Genomic DNA, 26,184 nt, shown 5'->3' with positions numbered 1-26,184 from the left:
TCTCGTTAATTCGACCCCCGTTGATTCAGAATTTCGGTTGACTCAACCACGGCATCTGGTCCTGTCCATAATGTACATTGTTCTATGACTAAAAACTCTGATTAATTCGGACAAATTCAGCCGCCCTTCAATTAATTCGAACGCCTGACCGCGATCGAGTCACGACGGGGAAACTGCAGCGGATTCTGCTGGCCAAATTGACGGCACACTTAAACAACTTTGAGATCAGATTGTGGCCTCTGAGATTCAAGACCTCATCCATAGGTAGAAATTAGCTGTACATCTCGGAGGCACCCAAAAAAAAAACCACATGATGGTCTAAACAACCAAAATGGAAGGCAGTGCATTGCTACTGCCATCAGCAATGGGCAACCCACCGATTTGCCTTTTCTTTATTCTTGGGCGTCGAACGCATTTGCATGATGGTTGAGTTGGATTGCTCATATCTAGTGTGCTTTAAATTATTTATCTGTACGTGATCAGTGCCATCTGCAGTATTACTGTTTGGTGTTTCTTGAAAAGTTTGCCGGTTTTCATTTGGTTTTTATCACAGTGTGTGTGTGTGTGTGTGTTGATGTTGTTTATATCACACGTGCGCCTGCGACTACCGCGCGAGCGACACCGGGATGGCTTCCCCTCTGTCTCCTGCGGCCCCAACAACCGCCCCAACTCCCGCAGCAAAGAAGGCGAAGTACGAAGCAAAGGATTTGGCTGCGAAGGAGAAAATATTGAAGGTGCTTGAAAGAAGTGATGGAAAAGTTCAACGTGAAGAAAAGCATGCTGAACACTTACGTGAAGAACGAAGAGCAGATATCTGCAAGCGTATCACGAAGACATGCTGGGCGTCCAAAGGAAGAGGCTTCGAACGGCAGCGCATCCCAAGCTAGAAGAAGCGCTGTTGCGCTGGATCGCCATTTCGTTCGCTGCGTGTTTGCCCTTGAGCAGCCCCTTTATCTGCCCACGAGCAGAAAAGTTCGCGGTGACCATGAACATTGACTCCTTCAATACGTCAGAAGGATGGTTCGACAGCTTCAAGAAGCGACACGAGCTGGTGTTCTTTGGTGCGGTTAATGAAAGAGGTGCGGTTAATGAAAGTGTTGTGCAGGACTGGCGATCTGGACTATCCGCGCGCCTTTCTACATACGAGCTGTGCGACATTTTCAACGCTGATGAGACAGCGCTGTTCTATAAGGCTCCACCTGACAAGACAATCGCGCTTAAGGGGGACGCGTGCGTTGGTGGAAAACGAAGTAAAAAGCATGTGACAGTTCTTCTGGCTGCTAACATGACCGGCACAGAGCGGCTGCCGCTGCTGGTGATCGGGAAGGCTGCGAAGCCAAGATGCTTTAAAAATATTAAGCAGCTGCCTGTCGACTACCGGTTCGACAGAAAGGCTTGGATGACTGCCGAGCTCTTTCAAGCCTGGCTGCGTCAGCTCTACCGCCGCTTTGCGGCCAAGGCTTGGAAGGTGTTTTTGTGCTGGACAACTGTAGCACGCACACGAAGGTGTCCGGGCTCGAGAACATTGAACTGCTATTTCTGCCTCCGAACACGACTTCCCTGCAGCCGATGAACCAGAAAATCATACAGTTCGTAAAAAAGCCGCTATCGACGGTGGGTACTCGAGCGGATGTTGTTCTGTATGGAGTCAGGCAAATAAGCCTGCTAAGCGCAATCCACATGCTGACATACGTGTGGAGCAACGCACCGCCTGCAGTAGCCGGAGACTGCTTGCTTTAGGCATAGCGGCTTCGTGCACGACGCTGCCGATCCGGGTGTGGTGGCCGATGAGGAAACCAGCAAAAAGCAAGACGGCCGCTATGTGGGCATCATGCCAGCTGATGTACTCCTGGGTGATTACTTCGCAATTGACAGCAGTGTTGCCGCGGCCAGCACAGTGAGTGACAGCGATATCGTTGCCGAAGTCTTGGATGGCGAAGGGGAATCGGCTGACGAGGATGTACTAAGTGATGCTGACAAGTGTCCATGCCACACAATGACGGAGCTGCACATGCGTTGGCCATTTTGGAGGACATATGCATGCTTTCCTCGGACAGTGTACGTGGACTAAGTTACTTGCAGGAACTTCACAAAATTGTGACTTTGTCGCACATTGTGTCCATGAAGCAAACCACGATCACAGACTTTATTAAAAAATAAATGTCTGATGGTGTAGGAGACATTTTCCAAGTGTTTCACGATAATTCGTTCTCGCGATAATTCGTACCCTCTGTTAATTCGGGCATTCTCTCCGGTCCCGTGAAGTCCAAATTAACGGGGTTTTACTGTATTGAGGATGATTGGGTGTATAAGGTCTCACACGGAGCTTACAGTAGCCGGTTTCAATGAATTCCGGGAGGTTGCTAGTTCCGAAGGTAATGATGATGTGCTTTGTAGGGATCTGTTTATCGTCTTGCCTTATTGTAAATCTTTCAAATTTGACTACATTCTGTTGCAGCCAACCTTCCAGCCGTTCACTTTCAGGTATTTTGTGGAGGTCATCATCAGATATTACTCCGCGCCTTGTATTCATTGACCTGTGTGAGCACACTGATACAGATATCGCCGAATGCTACGAGTTTCGAGAGCTTGTCATACTGGATCATTTTGCGAATTTCCAGGAGATCGCCGCTGCCCATCTTCGTTACTTTATACCCTGGGTCGATTTTCTATGAGAGTTCTTGACACAAGAAATGGTGAGATTGGTCAACTGTTTTGTTTCCATTCGAACTGTGAATTACATGGTACTTAAGAAATGTCTGTTTTGACTGTGGAAAGATGAAGCTTTTGGGAATGATATTTTCATAAAAAGTGTTCAAACTTTGGCAGCGATGGTGGCCACCCACCACCGAGAGACCAACAAAGGGGCACATCAAGGTTGAATAACAAACACTGAAAGGGACACTAATGTCAACTATTAAGTCGACATTGATTGTTGAAATGATGGTCCAGAAACCTTGTAGTGTTACTTTTGTGCCAAGGAAGGGCTTATCTTGAAATAAAATCTCGTATTAGTGGTCTGCATCAGGTTAGCGCACTTCAAATTACCCGTCTCAAGAAGTGAACCGACCGGTCCGTCTCACGTCACTGTTGCCGTGCACAACACTGCCCGGCTTTATTGCCCTAGTACCAGCAGACCGAAAGCAGAAGGAGACACAGCAGCAAAAATGGCCATTGATCAATTTCCCTCCTTTGGCTCCGAGATTGCGGATGCTTTTGTTTCAACTGCGCCCTGCTAGATAGCACCACCTGTCTCGTGTAACTACGCAAAAATTTAATTTTTGAAGCACTCGCGCCATTCTCCATAGTAACGTGGGGCGGTTCTTTTTTCCATGAATCAAACAGAAGAGAACAAGCTGCATTATATTGCGTCTCTTGACGCATGAAAAGTTCTCTATTTAGTTATTTAGTGCAGTCAGATTGATTACTAGTGATAAATTGTAGGCGGTCCGTCTGATGTCATCTCGATCATTTTGAAAATGTCCTACTGCGGCGCTTGTGTACTTGTGCATTTATATTAATTTCTTAGTCACATGACATGCGTGTCATGTGAATACATGCCACACTCATTGCATGATGTGCTCGTGGCCGTTTCACTAGTTTTGCATATACCGAATTTTGCATTACGGGATGTGAATGGATGCCGATGGTATTTATAAATATTTGTAAATATTTAATGACAAATAAAGTACACACATTGAGTATACACACTGAAGTATACACACTGAATGGGTAGAACATCAGGAAAGTATACACAGCTGATCAGTGAAGTTTGGCAATTGTTCAACAAATTCATCGTTTGACAGCTCGCGCAGGGAGCCCGGGAGACAATTCCAAGTATCAATAGTGTGAGGAAAAAAAGGAAACTTGAAGCAATCAATGGATGACTTCAAAGGAGCTATGTTAAGGTGGTGACTTTTCCTTGTGATTCGAGAAGAAGGGTTAGTGAAGGTAATGGGTGCATCAATAAATGTTTTCCCATGAGCGATCTTATGCAACAGGACAAGATGGTCACAAGTGCGTCGGAGAGCCAAACTTTTTAGCTGTAATTCATTAGCATATAATGTAGGTGAAAAATGGCGATCATAACACTTACATATAAATCTGATGGCTTTTTTCTAAATAGAATCAAGCATATTTATGTCATTTGCATGATGCGGTGCCCATACGACAGACGCATACTCTAGGAGAGGACTTATTGGAGATCGGTATGCTACTAGTTTATATTCCCTAGTTGCATCTCGAAGGTTTCTCTTTAGATAACCCAGCTTTCTAACGCCTTATTTGATATATTCAGAATGTGGGCATGCCATTTCAAGTCCGGGGTGAAAGTAACACCGAGATATTTGAAAGTGTCTACACTTTCGAGCTTGTGGTTACAACTAAAATATGAAAACTTTAACGGATGCTTTTTATTTGACAAAGTCATTGAGACTGTTTTTTTGAAGCTCAGTGACATCTGCTATGTCTTACTCCACTTGCAAAAACGGTCGAAAACTTTATTTAACTGCAACAGATCTTGAGTGCTAGTCACAACAGAATATATGACACAGTCATCGGCACAAAGTCTCGATTTCACAGAAGTCCCTGCAGTTACTTTAACGATGTCGTTTATATAGATGATGAAGAGTAATGGACCCAGTACCGATCCTTGTGGTACACCGGATGCGACACTGACCTGAGATGAGTGAGCACGATTAAATGCAACAAATTGTGTTCTTGAGCTCAGATAGTCCTGTATCCAGTCTGTAAGTTTAGTGTCATGAATTAGTTCCTTGATTTTAATGAGAAGCTTATTATGGCATACTGTATCAAAGGCTTTCCTATAGTCAATGAAGATGGCATCAAGCTGTCCTTTGGCATTAAGTGTGGATGCAATATCGTGGGAGAATTCTAATAATTGTGTCACCGTCGAAAAGCCAGGACGAAAGCCATGTTGAGCATGTGAGAGAATATTCTGTTCAGACAAGTACTCGATGATATATTTATAGACGATGTGTTCCAGTAATTTACAGGACGTTGATATTAATGAAATTGGCCTATAGTTGCACACCACCTGTTTATCGCCATCCTTATGTATGGGAACGACCTTGGCGCACTTCCAGAGTAACGGGACAGTAGATGACTCAACAGACTTTGAAAAAATGACTGATAAATACCGAGAGATCCATTCAGAATAACGTTTCGAAAACATATTAGGTATACCGTCTGGCCCAGCGCTTTTCGTTGTATCAATTTTGAGTACAAGGTTACGAATGCCCGCAGTAGTAATTAGCATGCTTGGGAAAGGTTGTGGAGATGAGTTAGTAAAAAATGTGGGACTACGCCCATCATCACGTGTGAACACTGATTTAAAATAGTGATTAAATGCTTCAGAAATGCTAAGATTGTCAGAGTATGGTTTATCGGAAGTAAGAAATGAGGAAGGACAGGTACAGCTCTGACTTGGAGGATTGATGGCTTTCCAAAACTTTGACGGCTTGTCTTTCATGAACGACGACAAAGTATTATTAAAATAGAAGCTTTTCGCACTTGACATAGCAGATTTTAAACTACTTTTCAGTTTAGGTAACAGATTATTTTATTGGATTGCCAGATTTGGAATGTTTACGAAGACGCCTGATACGGCGAATCAGATGTATAATGTCGCGAGTGTACCAAGGATGCTTGGGATTGCGTTTTATACACTTTGTTGGAATGTAATTAGCAATACATCGGCCAACAATTCCATTAAGGTGGTTCACTAGTACATCGACATGGTAATGGCTGGCACTGTTCAAAAACTCATCAAAAGAGGATGCAAGTATCCCGATTATGGAGTTATCATCAGCATGCTCGTAGTTCACAACAGTCTGGTGTAAAGGAAAGTTAGGTACAGTCGTTAAGTTAAAATCAACTACAACACCCTTGTGATCCGACAGGCCTTCGACAATCTCACAATGATAGCCATATTTTTTAATATGTTCATTAATAAAAACAAGATCAAGAATTGCATTTTCGCGGGTTGCAGAAGAAACAGTTTGCGTCAGGTCTAAAGAAATAGTTAAGTCAATCAAATAGTCACAGGTGAGCTAAATAAATGTACGCATAATGAAAAGGGAAGCCGCATTATTTCAAGCCTGTGGCCTGAAGCAAACTGTTTTTGAAAAGTGTCTGAACAGGTAACATTTTTGAAAAGTTGCAATATATCAGGTTTCTTTCCCCCTAAGCTGAACCAGCTAGTGTTTCATAACTTGGTGACCTATTACAATGTAATGTTTACAATATGGCTCGTCAATACCCTAGCTGTACCTCAAACATATTTTTATAAATGGCCTCAAACTTCCAATTTTGTCGGCAGTGAACCCTATTGAAAAATCATCAATTAAAAAACCCTATCTTCGATTTTTCTTGAATTCCCCCAAAAAGACCCCTGCGCATCATGGAAAAAGAATTTTAAAAAACATGTTGCTATATTTTATTTGCCAGCGGCAACATTATGAGTAGAAGTTCCAACTTTTCGAGGATGCACTAAGGCGATAAACACACAAGAAATTGGGTTAAATAAAGTGGGCCTGAGCTTCTGAGTCAATTGAACAGGACCATACTTACAGAAGAGAAGAAGATTTAGCACTGTGAGGAATAAATTTCTACAAAAACACATTTCTGGTGCACTTTGCTGAGCTTCATCCAATACAAAGTGACACACCCTGAGGCAATCCTCGCATATCTGCAGACAATGTGGTGAATTAAAGTGCTCCAACACTAGCCTAGGACCATGGACGAAAGAACATGAACACTTGGAGACTGACCTCCTCCACTAATCCCTCTTATGTTGAGGAATGCGTTGGACAGAAGCCATGGTGCAATCAAAATGCTGCATTTTTTCCAGATGAGTTACAGCAGTTCTTTTCGCTAACAAAACACGACCATGATTTGTATCGTTAGGTAAGATTAACCAAACGCACCGAAACATAGGCCTGCGACACGTGGCAGCAATATGCACTAAAACAATTTTAAGATAACGAATGGTTTCTAGGTAACCTGCATTTGCATAGAGCATTATGACATTCTTCTGTCATATGGCCATCTTCGCCACCATTTAAGACGCCAGCTTAAGCACTTCCGTGCTTGCCGCTCTTAAGTGGCAGAGTGAGGTTTCGTGCTTTGCTTGGCTTTACTAAACTATGTTTCGTTAAAATTACAGGTTTCTTACCATTTTCTATAGTTGAAACCCTATGACATATTGTCTCCAAGAGGGGGCACACATTAAATTGTAAAGCAAACGATGTCAAACCGTGCACAGTAAATTGTAGAGCAAACGACATTAAAATGCTAAACCGTGTTCTGGTTAAGGATGCGGCAGCAGCGTTACTAAATTTCAATACTCGTTAGGCTTCCGTTGTTCTTATTGCGAGCCTATTCCCATTTGTGTACCGAACGAAAAACGTTAGAAACAGATGACTGTAATAGCTGCCTCATGCAAGAGCGTCGGTAATTGAGGTGCCAATAAGTTAAGTCTCAAGCATCGGCTTTAAAGGGCGAATTCAGGTATTTTAAAAGGACGTGCTTAAAACGGTCATTCCAGTTTACCAAATATGCTTTTTCTCTGTAAGTACGATCCCATTGAAATGACTCAGAAGCTCATGCCCACTTTTTTTTTAGTTCAATTTTTCATGTGTTTATCGCCCAAGTGCATCCTTGAAAAGCTGGAACTTCTACCTGTAATATTGTCACTGCACATAAAATAATGAAACATGTTTTTTGATATTGTTTTTCTGTAACCATCAAGGGTCTTTTTGTGGGATTTTAAGAAAAAGCGAAGACGAGGTATTTTTAAATATTGATTTTTCAATAGTTTACTGTCAACAAAATTGAAAGTTTGAGGCCGTTTATAAAAATATGTGAGGTGGATGCTCTAACCACTATACCATCGCCGCCAATACCTAGTAGAAATATCAGCCGTCATGCAGACACCTGCGGAATCAGGGCATCGATGAAGTATATATAAACATCCTGGAAGAAATCTACAGGGGATCAACTGCTACCATAGTGCTTCATAAGGAAAGCAACAGAATACCAATCAAGAATGGTGTAAGGCAGGAAGACACAATCTCCCCAATGCTATTTACCGCGTGCTTACAGAACGTTTTCAGAAGCCTAGAATGGGAGCAGTTAGGGATGATAAGAGTTAATGGAGAGTACCTTAGTAACCTGCGCTTCGCCGATGACATTGCATTGCTGAGTAACTCAGGGGACAAATTGCAACTCATGATTACGGAGTTAGACAAGGAGAACAGAAAGGTGGGTCTTAAAATTAATCTGCAGAAAACGAAAGTAATGTACAGCAACCTCGGAAGAGAGCAGCGCTTCGAGATAGGTAATAGTGCACTTCAAGTTATAAAAGACTATGTCTACTTAGGGCAGGTAATAACCGCAGAGCCGAACCACGAGATTGAAGTAACTAGAAGAATAAGAATGGGGTGGAGCACATTTGGCAAGCACTCTCAAATTATGACAGGTAGATTGCCACTATCCCTCAAGAGGAAGGTATATAACAGCTGTATCTTGCCGGTACTTAGCTATGGAGCAGAGACCTGGAGACTTACAAAGAGGGTTCAGCTTGAATTGAGGACGACGCAGCGAGCGATGGAAAGAAAAATGGCAGGTGTAACCTAAAGAGACAAGAAGAGAGCAGAGTAGATCAGGGAACAAACGGGGGTTAAAGATATCATAGTTGAAATCAAGGAGAAGAAAGGGACATGGGCAGGGCATGTAGCGCGTAGCCAGAATAACCGCTGGTCATTAAGGGTAACTAACTGGATTTCCAGAGAAGGCAAGCGGGTTAGGAGGACACAGAAGGTTAGGTGGGCAGATGAGATTGAGAAGTTTGCGGGTATAAATTGGCAGCAGCAAGCACAGGACCGAGTTAACTGGCAGAACATGGGAGAGGCCTTTGTCCTGCAGTGGACGTAGTCAGGCTGATGATGATGATGATGATAAAAATATGTGTTTAAGGTACAGCTACAGTATTGACTGGAAATCCTGTAAACACCACATTGTAATAGGTAACCAAGTAATGAAACACTCGCTGGTTTAGCTTAGGAGGAAAAAAAAATTCAAATATAGCAGCCTTTTGAAAATATCACCTGTTCGGACATTTTTATGAACAATTTGCTTCTGCACACAGACTGCAAACAATGCTGCTTCACTGTTCATTACGCGTACATTTATTTTCAAAAAATAAGTTTCGTAACGTTAATACTCGTGCTTTTATACTGTTGTTAACTTTCAAGAATGACAAGGAACAAAATTGGTCCCTTCGTAAAAATGAAGTGCGATATTTTTCTTCCTATATTATGCAGTTAGTAAAAGAACGAAGTTTACTTTCGGGCTACTGGGTGGTATGTGCACGAAATATAAAATAAACAATCAAATCTAACAAGCCAACTTTCAAGCCCGTGTTGATCTCTCGTGGAATCACCCAGAAGTCAAACAGATGTCGTAGAAGACAAATGAGGCAGGTGTGTCTATCAAAACATAAAGCAAGAGCCTCACTTACCTTCCATAATGACAAATTTGCTTTAATGTGCTTTTATGCAACACAAACAGAGCAACATACTACCCATGTCTCAGTTCCCTCATAATAATTTACATGAAGCTATATCATAATCTTCAACCGTGATAGTGATGGCAGCGTTCTTGCTTGGATCGAGTTTTTCTTAATTAATCGCTCACAATTCGTTGTTGCTAACAACCACAGCTCGCCCTCTTCTCCCGTTACTTCTGGTGTGCCCCAGGGTTCTGTGTTGGGCCCTTTACTATTCCTTATTTATATTAATGATTTACCCGATGTTGTAACTTCTTCGATTCACCTTTTCGCCGATGACTGCGTTGTTTACCGAGAAATTTCATCTAACTCTGGCACTAGTTCTTTGCAAAGTGACATTAATAATATTGCCAGCTGGTGTAGAACTTGGCACATGGACCTCAACACTAACAAATGTAAAGTTTTACGTATCTCACGAACTACCGGACCCCCTGCTAACTACATCTTAAATGACATTGATCAGATCTAGAGTCTGTAACTTCGTATAAATACTTGGGGATTCATATAACATCTGACTTGAACTGGAAACATCATATTACCTATGTTATTAACAATAGCAACCGTATGCTAGGGTACCTACGACGCAACTTTAGCCGTGCCCCTCAAGCCGTGAAACTAACCATGTATAAAACACTAGTTCGTCCAAAACTTGAATATGCATGCTCCATTTGGGATCCTTTTCAACTGAACTTGACTCACTCGCTTCAAATGGTACAGAATAACGCAGCACGCTTCATTCTATCTAACTACCATCGCACTAGCAGTGTTACGTCAATGAAACACAGCCTTTCACTACAGTCACTTGAATCACGTCGCAAAGCATCTCGTCTCATACTTTTTCACAAGATATTCAATCATCCACTTTTGAAAGCTCAGTTCATTACCACTCCTGCCTATTACTCAGCTCGTTTAGATCATCAACATAAGGTACACGTCATTAGCTGCCGCACTAACACTTTTCATCATTCCTTCGTCCCACGCACATCCAACGACTGAAACCACCTTCCCTCGGACATCGTTTCCATTTCAAACCATGACTTGTTTTCTTCCACAATACAGGAGTACTTACGTGATGACGCGTGAAGTGTATATTGTACATTTATATTATTGTATTCTGTTCCCCCTATGTTTCTGATGGTACTTACACATACATCCAGTGTATTGCCTAACATCAAATTTACATGTCTTGTAATCTTTACCATTTTGATGTCACTATGTTTCTCTTGTTCATAGTTTATTATTTTCTTGTACCCCACTCCCCTCTGTAAAGCTATGTGCGATTGAGGGTAAAATAAATGAAAAAAAAAAGTACATCTATGTTCATTCGAATCACTGATAGAAAAATTGGCAGTATGCCGGATCCGTGTCGATTCACCACAGAACGCTGGTAAGATAATTTTTTAACTTTTCTCACTACGTACTGCACTTGATATTCAAGGGCTTACGAAAAAAATAATAATTTGAAGGTTGCCTAGAAAACATACTTTTCAATTTCAAGGGTTTATATAGGAATGTAAAAGCACCCTGCATGAACACAAAGCCAGCAGTTGCACGAGCAACTCACCTGATTTTCAGCCAATCTGCACATGATGGGCTGGCGAAGAGAGTCTCCAGATCATCACGGCCACGGTATGGCGGTGGCCTCTCATTGATCTTCTGCGGGAGAACTTCAAGGAGGCCCACAGGAATGTATCTGCAACAGTGGTGACCAACTATCATGGCAGGCACTTGTGCTCAGCTAGCCATATGCACTCTCATTAGAACTGCAACCCTGAGTTGTGTCATTCAAACGTGACCATCCTCTTCTATCCTACTAATTAATACGCATCGAGCTTACACACTATGTGCACAGCGACTGGCATACCCCTGTGCAGCTACCAAAGCAGACAGTCATTGATAACCTGAGCAGAATTACACGCTCTCCCATACCTGCCAAACTGGCAATAGAGAAATTCGTAATACCCCCGAGCGGTGTGGAGGGGGCTGCTGACTTTTTTTCAATTTGTAGTTACGATGAATTTGCCTTTAGCGACAAGCATAATCATGTTTTGCCACCATATGTCAAATCGACACACTGAATTATTTACCCCATTTTTTTGCACCAAAAGAACAAAAAAAAAAACATCTCAATAAGCAAGAGGGGGGGACCCAAACGCAAGCGCAAGCATCGGCAGTGCAGTATCATAATGGCTTGGAGCAGCCGAAAACATGAGGGTAGGGTTTCCTGCTAAGGTGAGAGTCTCAAAGGGGGAGCGAAAATGCTTCTCGAATTTCGCGTCATCAAAACAACTAGCAAAGAAAGTCACAGTTTCGCTGCAAGGGTGAAGCAATGAATGCGATAGCAACAACTTAAAATGTAATGACGCACAAAAACAACATACATAGGATGAGAGCAAACTAACAACATTAACTGTTCGACACTTAACGTGCTGTTTAAACAAAAACGACGCACAAAACGTAATCACAAGCACAGATGAGTGCAAACTAACCAATCATTATCATACTTCACTGTGTATGAAAAGCGCGCTCTTTTCCTAAACTGCGAGCGAAATGACTTTTGTGGGCCCAACAACTAACGCAATCGTTCCAGTGAAAGCGGAAGGCACACGATTTCCCCACTGAACGATAAGCGCGCATGCACAAGCATTCTTAAGACAGGAATGCGAAAGCGCTTCCAGTTTTTTTTTACCTTTTTACTGCCTTTACTCTACCGCTGCGTCAACCACGTGCCCTCAGAGTTCGTAGATCACTATCGCATCGCCGGGACCGCAGTATTGTGTGCGACGGTTGCAGCAAACGGTAGTTTTGTTTTCAATTTATGTGCCTTCAATACTAAGTCATTTTGTGCTATCTATGACTGCAACTGCCGCGGTTTTGTCCAAAGAGTTTGCGGAAAGCAGCGATGCTATGACTGGTTGACCGTTGGACGCGCGCACACTTTCAGAGTTCTGTCAGTAACATCGGTGGCACACATGATCGTGTCCAATGAACCTGGTTTAGATCACAGAGGTTGTGGCAACGAAAAACACATGCACTGTAGAAGACAGTACGTGCGCTGGTCGCACCTGTACTTTCAAAGCTTCGAGCATGCTTCTCTTAATCAGCCTTCGTTCAACAGTTTCAATACTAAAGTTCACATCCTACATCGTGATTAAGAAAAGTGTTCGGAACATTCGAATTTCGGCCCAACTGACCGATGAATTTGGCTGGAAAATTTCATGAATTCGTATCTGCAGCTGTTTCACATCACTGAGACTATACGTTTAGATGAACGCCTCTCAAATTCGTTTACATTAAAATGCCGTGGTGTCGCAAAAAGCCTGGAATGAACTGACCTGCATTTTTGTCAATGAGGCCAAATCTTGCACACAAATTTCAATTTCCGGGAGATTTTCATGGAAACCGTACAAAAGAAAGAAACAGTCGAAATTCGGGAGTCTCCCGGACAATGTGGAAAGCTTGGCAGGTATGTGATGATAACATCAATACATACTGTTCTCTCCTGGTGGGGGAATATAGCATAACGCCGTTTTTCTCGCCTCTGTGACTAGCTACGGCAATGCGCTATAGCCAATCGTGGAGGTCACGCTATTTTACTACTTTTATTTTTTTTTATGGGAAATCAAATATTTTCCGTAAAATTTCAGACAAGATTCGTAAAATCTTAAGCGCGGTTGAAATTTGTACATTTTAAGGGAAAATCGGAAGAGTTGACTGGCATGCGCTATCCCAACGTCTGCTAGCACATAGTGTATCTAATTCATGAACTGCTGCGTAGTCGATTGTACGAACAGGTACACGTCGTGTCCTGCGGGAATGACGGTTTACAGTTCTTCGGCATGTCCCTGCTTTATTAGGCAGTGATGTAAGTGGACCTGCTCTCTCTGCCTTGTCCTGTTCTGCCACTACATGCTTGAATCCGCCTGAGACACCACCTCTGCAGGTGCAACGATCTTGCGAAATGTTCCTGCTGCCATAGAGCTGGTGAGAAAAGAAATGTATGCCAGATATTTCAATTCAGCTTTAACGTTTTAATGAACCTTTAAAAACTATTAACTCCACGTTTACCCTTTGCAGCTTTTTTTAATTAGTGCTTTGTTGGGTTGATAGGACCACCAATTAAAGGGCGAACTTAGTTATGTAGCATATTACCGTAAACACAACCAGCTAGCTGCCCAGCAGCTCTGTATGCACCATCACAAGTGATAAATTGAATCCCATTCTTCGAAGTTGTTCATCCAGAAGTCTTTTTCTTAGTTTGGTAAACAATCTGCATGTTAGGAAAAAATGATGCAGATCATTTGTGTCACTGTGACGTCATGCCCAACTCCTGCTTTTTGGACAAATGCTTGGTAAGGTAGCAGAATTATACATGATAAAAAATGAAGCTTTGCAAATCCTGTAGCGACGAATGCGCATGTCAGTTTTCGTTTCGAAAAGCAACATAAACAACGCCAGGTGTAGTGAATGAGAGATAGGACAGTGCCGCCGTCGTCGCCACATTACAAATTGAAGTGAAAGGCTAAACGGGGCTGTGGCGTCTTTTCTGGCAGAAATCGTAGCACATTCTCTTTCTCACCCGCACCTCAAGCTCTTAGCCTGAGCTGTGCGGGTGGTGAGGTAAAAACTATAATGATGATTGATGATGGTGATGCGACAATTTCAAGCAAAGCATTTCATGAGACTCAGTAGCTGCAAATTGACGTGGCCCGAAGCCAAAACAAATGAGTATGCCGTCCTGCCACTCACCATAATTTCCACGGTGACGAGCAGTGGAGCTATCGATACTTCTAGATGCTCTGAATATTTTGCAAGTACGCGGGTAGTGGGAGCACACCAATAATCTTTCAAGTGTGAAAGAGTGACAGCTCAACGCGACAGGTACGAAGTAAGCATCCTGCATCATGCACACCTGATGCACGCATTTATTATTATTACGTTAAGTTTTATTGGCGCAAGGGCATCTAAGGCCAAAGAGCACCAGTGCAAGTGTTGTTTCATTTCGGTTATTAGTTTAAAAATTAAAACAAATGATTAAAACATGACTAAAATTAAAACAAATATCTACGAACCATTTAAAACGCAGTACATTTAAAAAGAATGTCACTTTGTTTAAAAAAAGGAATGTTGCTTTGCTAAAACCTTCATTTTGTTGGCTGAAGTCTGTGCTGATAAATTAGTCTGCAAGGCCCAAGACCCTCGCAGCTGAAGTCCTTGCCTGAGCAAGAACTGCGAAGGCTCAGACATACTTTTTATGCACCAGGGGGTACCTCACACTTGAGGCGCAGCCTGGTGCCTAGGATGGAATGATATCATTGTTAAAAATTTCACTTTCCCAAGATAATGAAGAAGTCTCTTAAGGTCAACCACTGCATCAAGTGATAAAAACAGCGCTGGATGAAGTGGGATATGATATCGATAGAGCTCCCTGAAATGGGTCAGTCGTGCTTGGTGAAGCACAGGACATTGTATGAGGACATGCACAACGGTTAGACTCTCTCCACAGCGTATACATGTAGGTGGATCAGTGCCTGTCAAAAGGTGTTTATGTGTGGCATAAGTGTGGCCTATTTTGAGCCGTGTTAGAGTGACTTCGGCGAATCTGTTGAGTTTTGGGGGGATAACTTTTCTCAGCTGGGGTTTTACAAGGTGGAGTTTGTTGTCGACTTCTCTGTCCCATTCAGCTTGCCAGTGGTTGCGTAGACCTCTACGTACAACAGGTTTTAGATCTACACCCGGAACAGAGGTTATATCTATGGTTTGCCGACCAGCGGCTTCTCGTGCATTCTTGTCCACTATTTCATTGCCCGCAATTCCAGAATGACCTGGAACCCAGCAAATAACAATAGAAAGTTTTAAGCTGTAGGCTGCATAAATTTCGTTAAGGAGCTTGTTGAAAGTAGGGTTCTTGCTGTACTTGCCACAAGACAGGGCCCTGACAACACTTAAAGAATCTGTGTACACTATAGACTTTTGTATCTTGTGTTGTTTAATGTGTTGTATAATAAGCAGGATACCATAGGCTTCCGCTGTGAAAATGCTGGTATGTGTATGCATGGTTCTGGTGTCCGAGAACTTTTGTCCATAGGCTGCACAAGATACAGATGTTTGAGATTTTGAGCCATCAGAGAAGAACGCGGTTGAACGATATTTGTGTTCAAGGGCCAAGAAATGTTGCTCAATAAGTGCGCTTGGACAATTTTCCTTTATGATGTCTTTGAAAGACCAGTCACAAGTGACTGGACATTGCTGCCCGGGAGGGATGTGTTCGACATGGTCACTTTCCGCCAAGTCATTGAAGAAAATTGCAAGTTTTTCTACTGCAGGTCTTATTGCCAATGGAAACGGTGGGGCGATAGAAGGACGGTTTAGGTATAACTGGGTAGCAGACACATCGTTCATAAATGTTTTACATGGGTGCTGCTTCAGAGACATGATCTTAACTGCATAGTTGACTCCTAGATACGTGCGCTGATAGTCTAGTGGCCACTGATCTGACTCTGCATAAAGGCTTTGAATAGGGCTGGTACGGAAGGCACCAAGTGCCAGACGGATACCTAGGTGGTATACAGGGTCCAACATTTTCAGTGCTGTCCTTGAAGCTGACTGATATACTATGCATCCATAGTCTATGCGTGACAGAACCAGGCTTCGAAACAGAGATATGAGACAGTGCCTGTCTGTCCCCCACGACTGATGCGATAAAATCTTTAAAAGGTTCATGGTCTTGAGACATTTTAACTTCAGCTGTTTTATGTGCTGGAGGAAGGTGAGTTTGGAATCAAAAATTACACCGAGGAATTTTTGATCTTCTGTGATGACTATGTTTTGTCCATTCATTAGTATGCAGGGGTCAGGATGCACACCTCGTCGTCTCGAGAACAGCACACTAGTAGTCTTGTCAGTGTTAAACTTAAAACCATTCTCGTCAGCCCATTTTGCAAGTCGGTTAACACCTAACTGTATCTGGTGTTCCCGTACAGTCAAGTTACACGATTTGACACTAATTTGAATGTCGTCCACGTATAGAGAGTACAATATCGCAGGTGGAATAACAGAGCGAAGAGAGTTCATTTTAACTATAAATAGTGTGCAGCCTAATACTCCTCCCTGCGGCACTCCATTTTCTTGAAGAAATGTGCGCGATAACACAGTACCTATTCTTACACGGAACTTCCTTTCAGACAGGTAATCTTTTAAGATGGTAATCAACCTGCCACATATTCCGAAAGACAGTAGATCTTGCAAGATTCCATATCGCCAGGCAGTATCATATGCCTTCTCAAGATCGAAGAAAACAGACAGACAGTATTGATTGTGTACAAACGCATCACGTATATACGACTCGAGGAGGACAAGATTGTCGGTTGTGGACCTAGCTGTACGGAAACCAGACTGGCACGGGTCCAAAATGCCATTGTACTCCAATTAATAGACCAAGCGGCGGTTAATCATTTTTTCAAACACTTTGAGTAGGCAGCTTGTGAGGGCGATAGGCCTGTAACTATTTACCGAAGAGGGATCTTTGCCCTGTTTAAGGATTGGTAGTACTATTGCCTCTTTCCAAGCAGAGGGTATTTTGCCGGTACTGAAAATCTTGTTGTAAAGTGCTAAAAGGCAGTTCAGGGTTTGATCAGGGAGATTTCTGATCATTTCGTAAGTAATTGTGTCAGAACCAGGAGCAGAACTTCCACAGGAACCAAGGGCAAGCTTCAGTTCATATACTGTTAGTGGTTTATTGTATCCCGTCTGATCGAGGCTTGTTCCGGCACAGAGGTACACTTTCAGCTATGCTTTTGTGGTGTAAGAACTTAGTGGTATAGTTTTCTGAGCTTGACATTTTCTCGAAGTGTTCGCCAAGAGCGTTTGCCTGTTCTTCTATTGTATCACCGCAGTCATTCACCAAAGGGAAGGGATTTGGGCCTTGTCCTTTAAGTTTATGCACCCTATTATAAACCTTGCTGACGTCTGTGTAGGAGTTTATTGAGGATATATAGCGTGTCCAGCTTTCCCGTTTGGCTATACGGCGAACACGCCTGCCATTCGCTTTGCAACTTTTAAAGGTTATCAAGTTTTCTGCAGTTGGGTAGCGAGAAAAAACCCTCCATGCTTTGTTTTGCCGTTTTTTAGCAATTTCACACTCCCGATTCCACCATGGCTTTGCATTAACCTTATTATTCCTGGACTGCGGTATGCACTTTTTTGCACAAGTAAGAACATATTCCGAAATATAGTTGGCTATCTCTTCTACTTCCAAATGGTGTACCTCTTCGAGGTGTAGTGTACATAGCTCTCTGAATTTCACCCAGTTTGCAACATGAAAGTTCCACTTTTTGGGATAAGACGGCCGGTCATCCCTTTGTTGTGTTGCTAAAAGAGTTGGAAAATGGTCACTTCCATATGGATTATTAATAACTTTCCAATCTAAGTAAGGTAGGAGTGACGGTGACCCAATGGCTAAATCTATGCATGAATATGTATTGTGTGTGGTACTGAAGTATGTTAGCTCTGCCTTATTGAGCAGGCAGGCTCCAGATGCGAGAAGAAAGTTTTCTATTGCACGACCTCTCGCATCACATTTGGTATCACCCCATAGCAAACTGTGAGCATTAAAATCTCCAATTAACACATATGGTTCTGGAAGCTGATCAATAAGCTTTTCGAACTCTGTTTTATTGAATGGTTCGTCAGGGGCTATGTAGATCGAGCAGATAGATATAAGACGGTTGAATAGAATAGCGCGAACAGCCACAACCTCAAGAGAGCTTTGTGGCACAATGTGCTGGCATGCTACGTTTCTTTGCGCAATGATGGCCACACCTCCAGAAGAGAAATTGCCACCATTTCGATCTTTACGAAAAACCACATACTTATTTAAGAAATTCACATGAGTCGACTTTAAATGAGTTTCTTGAACACAGAACACTTTTGGCTGATAGTCATTAAGCAAGTCTTTGATATCATCTAGGTTATTAAATAGGCCTCTGGCATTCCACTGTAGTATTTGTGTGTCCATTCTAGGTGTGTTTTGTGTTCTGTGCTCAAGAATGGAAAGTAAGCTCACGGACCCTTTCCAGGTGCCGTGACTTGAGATTTTTCTTTTTTGGATCAGTCGACAGAGTCGCGCCGATACTTAGGCGCTGGCTGCACCCTCACGCTCGGTGTTGTGTCCATTGCCTCTTGCGAGGCGCTGGACACGCGCTCTTGCAAGCGCTGCATTTGTTTTGACGGCCTCGCCTCAAAGGACGAGACCTTCGCGGCCCCCAGCCCGGAGGTTGGTGGGTCTTTCTTGGATGGCGGAGCAGCACTTGCTGCAACCGCCGAGGGGGCGGATGGCGTCACCTCTGGCTCACTACGCGTGTGCCAGACAGGTGCCGGGGGCCGTCGTGGCGCTGCCCCCTGACGCGCCACTTCGGCAAAGCTAGTTTCTGGTAGGCAGGACACCTGCCTACGTGCCTCCCTGAATGAAATGTTTTGTTTTACTTTAATTGTGATAATTTCCTTTTTTTTTTTCCAGCATGGGCATGACCGTGAGTATGCGGCATGCTCCTCATTACAGTTCGCACAGTGAGGAGAGTTTTCACAGGCATCAGATGTGTGGTCTTCAGCACTGCATTTTGCGCAAGTTAGGCGGCCTCGGCAGTTCTGCGAACTGTGGCCGAACCACTGGCATTTGAAACATTGTAGAGGGTTTGGAATATAAGGCCTCACTCGAAGCTTGATGTACCCAGCCTCAACGGAGTCGGGCAGTGCACTTGAATTAAACGTAAGTATTAGGTGCTTAGTCTGGACTTCTTTACCATCACGTCACATCCTAATTCGTTTCACGTTGATGACATTCTGTTCGCTGAAACCCTCCAGGAGTTCAGCCTCAGTCAGCCCTAACAGGTCATCATCTGAAACAACACCACGGGTGGTGTTCATGGTTCGGTGTGGGGTTACTATTATTTTGGTATCTCCAAATTTCACTAGATTAGGCAGTTTCTCATATTGTTTCTGGTCGCGGAGCTCCAACAGGAGGTCACCACTTGCCATTCTCGATGCTTTATATCCTGGGCCAAAGATTTCTGTCAAAGACTTCGAAACAAGAAAAGGTGAAATTGTTCTCACTGATTTGCCGGGTGTGTCAGCGTGGATAACGTGGAATCGTGGAAAGGATACTCTCTGGTGACCAAAAAACTGGAATACTTCATCGGTGTGCCCTCTTTTCTGAGGGCGATCAGGGAGTGGGGGGAAGGAACAAGCCATAAGAAAAGGTTTATTTTCGGCAGCGGCGCCAGCCACCCACCATGGAGTCCTACAAGGGGACGCTGCAGGGTCTGTAAGCACAGGACCTGCATACGCCAGCTGTACACCACCACTATAACCAAATATGGTGTATCCAAGGTAGGATAGCCACACAGGGTTAACCCTTGCCGCCAGGAAACACGGAAGTCAACGGAAAAGAGTAGAGGACAGGAAAGATTTGAAGTAAGAGAAAAGACGAAGATGTGAGGGGGAGACAGGAAAAGACGACTGCCGATTCCCCCCAGGCGGGTCAATCCGGGGGTGCCGTCTACGTGAAGCCAAGCCCAAAGGGGTGTGTTGCCTCTGCCGGGGGGCCTTAACGGCCCAATCACCCAGCGTCGACTCAACCCCCAGGATCCCCTTTTCCCCGGACACGGCAAAGCCACGCATGGCTAGGCATGGGAGGGAGTAGAAACTCCCCCGTTAGCTCGGGTCCGTGGTGTCGCTACACACCAAACGCCTACTTGCGCAGGCGCCCCTGCGGGGGATGATGCACGCATTTACCGTCAGTACTGTCAATGGGCAGCAAGGTGCTTACTAACGTGGAAACTGTGGCCACTTTCGTGCATTTATTCATGGTGGCATCACGGAAGAATGTGCTCCTACGATATCTTTCAATCCTGCTCAAAGCACCAATGCGCTGACCATGGGCGGTTGTGCAACCATAGCTATCAAAGCAATGAGACGCTGCTATCTACGAAGACTCTCTGTTGCGCACCTGCTTTACCACAAGTGGCGCTGTGCCCGCCTATCAAGGCACTCTTTATAGGTCCCGAAAAGAGTGAATAGTCACAGATGTGGCAGTTCGTATGATGCCACACGTTTTTTTCTTTTGTGAGGCAGCCACCACACAAGGCAGTGGACTGGCGCCTTGCTTTGTGCCCTTGGGCCATGAATGAATGAGGCAAGAGACACACCCACTGTCAAGGGCTGCAGTTTGTGTATTCATGATGATGATGTTTGATGCTTTGTGGCGCAAGGGCCGTTTGATGGCCAAAAGGTGCCAGTTCGTGGGACAAGAGATGTGGGTAATGATTGCGATTAGCGGCTGTATAAAGGCCTTCAAATTCCTCGCGCTAAGGTGGGTAAAAAGATAGAAGTAATAAAATCATGACCATGCCGTGAAAAGTGTGTGCTGCTAAAGGCCAACTCCGGGGATTTTTCGACCATGTCTAAATAATCGTGTTTCTATGTTCCTGAGGCACTCTTGTCACCAGCCCAATAGCTGAAATGCTCAGGAAATTTGAAAATAATTTTTAATAGGCAGAAAGGTGCAATACCGAAACCGAAACCCAACCGGGCACCCTGTCTGTGTATGACGTACTATTTGGTAAGAACCGGAGGCCGTATACTGGTCCCGCCGGCGCGGAGTATGAAAACTGTGAAAGCCAGGCCAGAGAAGCGCCAGCCAAGCAGCACAGAGGAAGGAGGAAAACTTTTCCATGCTATACCGATTTCAAACACTGCTGAAGTCGCCTTGTGGCCAGCACAATAAACGCTGTAGCGGCCAAAGCAGCTATGCCATCGGCTGTGTCACTGTGACGTCATGCCCAACTCGACGTCACACAGACAGTGTAGCCAATAATTATGGCAAGCGAGGTGAGCTTTTCAAGGCAATCTTTAAAATTTATTTCCAAGCAATCAGCGCATCTCTCAAGTCTCTAATTTGATACAAATGACAAAAATGTGCGAAGAAACGTACCCAGCGATTTTCATTGACCTCAAAAAATCGCCAGAGTTGGCCTTTAATGGATGACGAAAGTTTGTGATAACAAAAACCGTGGTGGACATGTATGGCATTAGCAGAAGTGCCTCCATTGTTCACACCCTTGTATCCAAGGGCTGTGAGGCAAGTGCTTCGTTCAATGTAGCTACCGCAGCGGATACCTCTCTGGAAATAGTCATGCTACAGAATGCCCGGATATATCACATGAAAGGTACGGAGTCCTCTCAGAAAAGCCAACAACGATTTACGTGTGAAAAGTGGTTCCCTACCGACGAACATTGCAGGATGAAGTGGTATGTGTTGTTGGTAGGGTAATAGAAAGTGTTGTCTTCTCAGCGTGTCTTATTGTTTACACTGGACTACAATGTGAAGTAGGGCGAGTGCTTCTCCACATCTACCACACAATGGTGGATCGCCACCAGACAAAAGAATTGAATGTGTAATGTATGTATGTCCTGTTCTTAACCTTGTAAGTATCACTTCTGTGTGGCGTGATTTTGATACTGGCGGCCAATGACCAAGTTTCGGCTTGATGACATGCAATTTATTATCAATGTGTATGTTCCATGTACTCTGCCAATAATTCCTGAGCTTTCGTTGTAGAAAAGGTTTCAAGTCGAGTGCAGAAATTATTATTGATGTATTGATAGTGGTTTTGTTGGCGGATCCAGCTAGCTGGTCCATCAGAACGTTGCTTGTATTTCACGGTGTCCTGTCACCCAACAGACTACAACATACTGCTTGGATGAGTAGACTCTGCATAAGAGTGCATAAAGCGAGACAAGGACAGGGTTTTTGTGCTTTTTAAGAGTTTTCAGAGCTTTTACTATGTGTTATGTCCGGTGTTGTCGTCGGCCCATAGACGTACGCGTTGGTCGCGGTAGTCCAAAAAGCTCAGACAGCCTCGAACGGTTAAAAACAAGTTTATTCCTATTCAGATGGAGGTGGCGGCCGAACTGCCGGGGGAAACGACGGTGGTTCGTTTGCGCCGAGCGGGGGAAGGGGAGGAGTCAACATCTGGAAGCAGTTTCAGCATCCGGTCCTTCGCGGGTTCGGAGGCTCGCTCGTGACACAGGGGGTGCTTGGAACACAACATCTCCTCCCTCCTTAGATTGTCGCTTGGAAGCGATCTGGGGGCCGCCGTGGGCGCGTGGACGCTCTGGACGCACTAGGAAGAGAAGCCTCCGCTCGCTGGGTGTCATTTCTCTTGTGTTCAGGGCCAGCGGGCGGCGGCGCCGATTCATCTGGTGCGAGATGCCAGGCTAAGTGGAACGAAGCTTCCGTCGAGGTGGCTGCTTGAATGGGAGGTTCCCTTGGCAAATTACCTGAATGGCGTAGCTGATTAAGGTGGCGGCGTGTGGCCTTTCCACCAATGTCGACGAGCCATGACCGCAAACCTATGCGTTTGAGTGCCGTCGCTTCAACCCAGCCGGGCTTTCTGTGGAACTGGCGGGCGTATATGCGCTGTCCACTTTTAATTCTCCTGCTATGCGGGAGCTTTTCTTCCTCCGACGGTGCTTTCGCTGAGGGCTCCGGGACAATTGCTGTCAGCTGGGTTCTCATTTCTCGTCCGAACATCAATTTCGCTGGCGTTTGATCAGTAGTGCTTTGAACAGTGTTGTGCTGTCTGAAGAGAAAGCGAGCGATGCGGCGTTGCATTCTCCCAGTCTGGTCTTTAGTAAGGGCGCGCTTTAGCTCAGTTACGTAGCGCTCCGCTTGTCCGTTTGTAGCTGGGTGGTAAGGAGCTGATGTAACAGACGAGACGCCGTTGTCGCTGTAAAACTTGAGAATCTCCGTGGACACAAACGGAGTGCCGTTGTCCGAGACCACCTTGCGCGATAGGCCAAACGTTGCAAACAACGACCGCAGAGTGTCGATAACTGCTGCCGATGTCGTTGTAGCCATTTGTTTTACCTCCAGCCACTTGGTGTATGCGTCTACAACCACCAGGAACGAACACCCTTCGATAGGTCCAGCAAAATCAATGTGCAGGGTGTGCCAAGGCGTGTCTGGTCTTTCCCATTCAGGAATAGGGGCTCTTGGCGGGCTTCTGTGGTTGCATTGGCAAGGCTGGCAATCAAGAACTGTTAATTCTATATCATGGTCGATACCAGGCCACCACATATAACTTCTGGCGCACTTTTTCATGGCAACAATGCCTCGATGACCTGCGTGGACAAGCGACATGGCCTGTTCGCGAAGTGCCGCTGGAATTACAACTCTTGATCCCAAGGTGACGCAACCGCGATGAGTGCTCAACTCCGCAGCTCGCTTGCGGTAAGCGTTGAAGTGTTCACCCTTTAGCTTCTGCACGTTGCCTTCTTGTATAGCTGCGTAGACTTCCTTCAAGACAGTGCACTCCTGTGCACTGTCTTGATGGTAGCGTTGATGCTGCTACCATGTCAGCTGTTAGCGGAGGGTTCGGCAGCGCCTCGAACATGAGTATATCACCCGGCGGGGGTGGTTCATCTATTGTGGTGTCTAGCGGCAGGCGGCTTAGTGCGTCGGCGTTCTGGTGTTTCTTCCCCGTGCGATGTATGAGTTCGTAATCGTACGCCGACATCTTGATGCACCATCGTGTCATTCGCGGCGACAATGTTCGTGGCATTGGCTTCTGGCGACCCATAATACCTAATAAGGGCCGGTGATCTGTTATGAAAGTCACTTTCCTGCCGGTAATGTACTGCCGAAAGTGATCTGCTGCGTAGACGATGGCAGGTCCCTCTTTATCTAGCTGGGAATAATTCCTCTCTGCCTGCGATAGGGTGCGCGAAGCAAAAGCGATCGGGGCTTCCCGTCCCTGGTCGTCAACTTGGGAAAGGACTGCTCCCACTCCGTATGGTGATGCGTCACAGGCTAGCAGTAGGGGTCTCCTTTCGTCGTAGTGTCGCAGAACAGTAGACTTGCGAAGTAGTTGCTTAAGGGCAACAAATGACTATTGGTGGCGTGGCGACCAAGTCCATGGGACTTCTTTCTGCAGGAGCTGATATAGATCGTTGGCCACTGTAGCTCGATGTTCTAAGAACCGGTCGTAGAACGTCAATAGCCCCCAAAACGACTGCAGTTCTTGCTTGTTAGTAGGCGCTCGTGCTTCGGTGATTGCACGCACATTGTCTTCAGTGGGATGGATACCCTGCGTGTCAATTTGATGTCCAAGAAACTTCACTTCAGGCACCGCAAAAACACGCAAAAACACATTTTTCTTTACTGATGCGCAAATTAGGATTTTCTAGCCTTTCCAAAATGAGCTCCAAGTGTTCTGTGTGCTCTTCAATGGAGGCGCTACCGACAATAACATCGTCCAAGTAGACGCAAACACCTGGGATACTGCTAAGTGTAGACTCCATAAATTTCTGGAAGATTGCTGGCGCTGCAGATATTCCGAATGGTAGCCTTTTAACTATGTAAAGACCCTTAATAGTGTTTATTGTGAGCAGTTCAGACGTTGATTCACTCACCTTCAGCTGCTGGTAGGCTTGTGTCAAGTCCAAGGTGCTGAAGATTTCTCCACCACGAAGCGTGCTAAAAACCTCTTCCGTTGTTGGCAGTGGGTAGGAAGATGCTTTTGTCGCCAGGTTGACAGTGCTCCGGTAGTGTCCGCAGAGGCGTAGGGTACCATTCTTCTTTCGGACGACAACGAGTGGTGTCGCCCAATCCGAATGTTGCGTCGGTTCGATGATCCCTTGTTCCTGCAGTCGGTCAAGCTCATTCTCGACTGACGTTCGTAGGGCGAAAGGCACCGACCTAGCTTTCAAAAATTTCGGCGTCGCATCCTCCCACAGCTCCAGTGTGACTGGAGGTCCGTTGTTCCCTGGTATTTCTTCGGAGAAAACCGCTTTGTACTTATCTTGAAGCTGCTCCACTGACGGATAACTGAGTGTGTGGTGAACTCCGCCAATGACCACTCCAAGGGGGGTGAACCAATTTCGTCCTAAAAGGCTTGATCCAGAACCGTGGACGACTAGCAAGGGGAGCTGATGGGTCTGCCCGTTGTAGTACACGTCTACGTTGGCACAGCCCAGCAGTGGAAGGGAATGTCCGGACCACGTTCTCACCTTCGTGTCGTCTTGCTGAAGAGCTGGCGCGTTCTCACGCCAAGTAGCGCGAAAAGTGTCCTCGCTGATAAGCATACATGCTGCTCCGGAATCCACCTCAAACCTGATAGGGCGCTGGTGTACCATAATTTCAGTTATAATCTTCGGTCTCGTTCCGAGGTTCACAACGGCGTTTAAGTCATATAGTGCCGATGACGTTAGTGCTGTTCGGCTTGTATCTTGCGTCTGGCCCTCCTGTGCGTCGACATTGTTTTTTCGTTGCACTGAAGTCTTCGGTCCGAGCTGTTTGCGCTTCGAGATGCATGCCCTTTCAATGTGTCCCAGTTTTTGGCAAAAATTGCAGGTCGTTGTCTTGTATCGACATACCTGGGGATCGTGCATGTCGTCGCATTGCCAACAGCGCTGTGTCTTTCTGCTTGATTTCGCCTTAGACGTGGAATGACCTGACTGCTGAGTGGTGTGATGCACCGGCTCGACGTTCCGCCGAATATCCCTCTGCTGGTGACCGGCGCTCTTCGCTCGTTAGG

The 26,184-nt window shown here is 45.0% G+C and overlaps 1 protein-coding gene across 10 annotated transcripts in view; it reads right to left on the bottom strand.

The window, feature by feature from the left end:
- Positions 1-26,184, bottom strand: part of Dus3 (Dihydrouridine synthase 3) — a 243,518-nt gene that overhangs the window by 26,394 nt on the left and 190,940 nt on the right. For 7 of the 10 annotated variants that reach the window (XM_075869244.1, XM_075869491.1, XM_075869711.1 and 4 more), the window contains 2 exons: positions 11,154-11,282; positions 8,589-8,654 (listed from right to left, as the gene is read on the bottom strand). In XM_075869244.1, the coding sequence (XP_075725359.1) occupies positions 8,589-8,654; positions 11,154-11,282 (195 nt within the window). The remainder of the gene's footprint in view (positions 1-8,588; positions 8,655-11,153; positions 11,283-26,184) is intronic. The other 3 variants (XM_075869350.1, XM_037430049.2, XM_075869444.1) reach the window with 1 other exon arrangement.

The sequence above is a fragment of the Rhipicephalus microplus genome, chromosome 1 (genome assembly GCF_043290135.1).
Source record: "Rhipicephalus microplus isolate Deutch F79 chromosome 1, USDA_Rmic, whole genome shotgun sequence".
Taxonomy (NCBI): Eukaryota; Metazoa; Arthropoda; class Arachnida; order Ixodida; family Ixodidae; genus Rhipicephalus; species Rhipicephalus microplus.
Note: the sequence above shows the minus strand (reverse complement) of the source record. Positions and strands in the feature narration are given on the sequence as shown.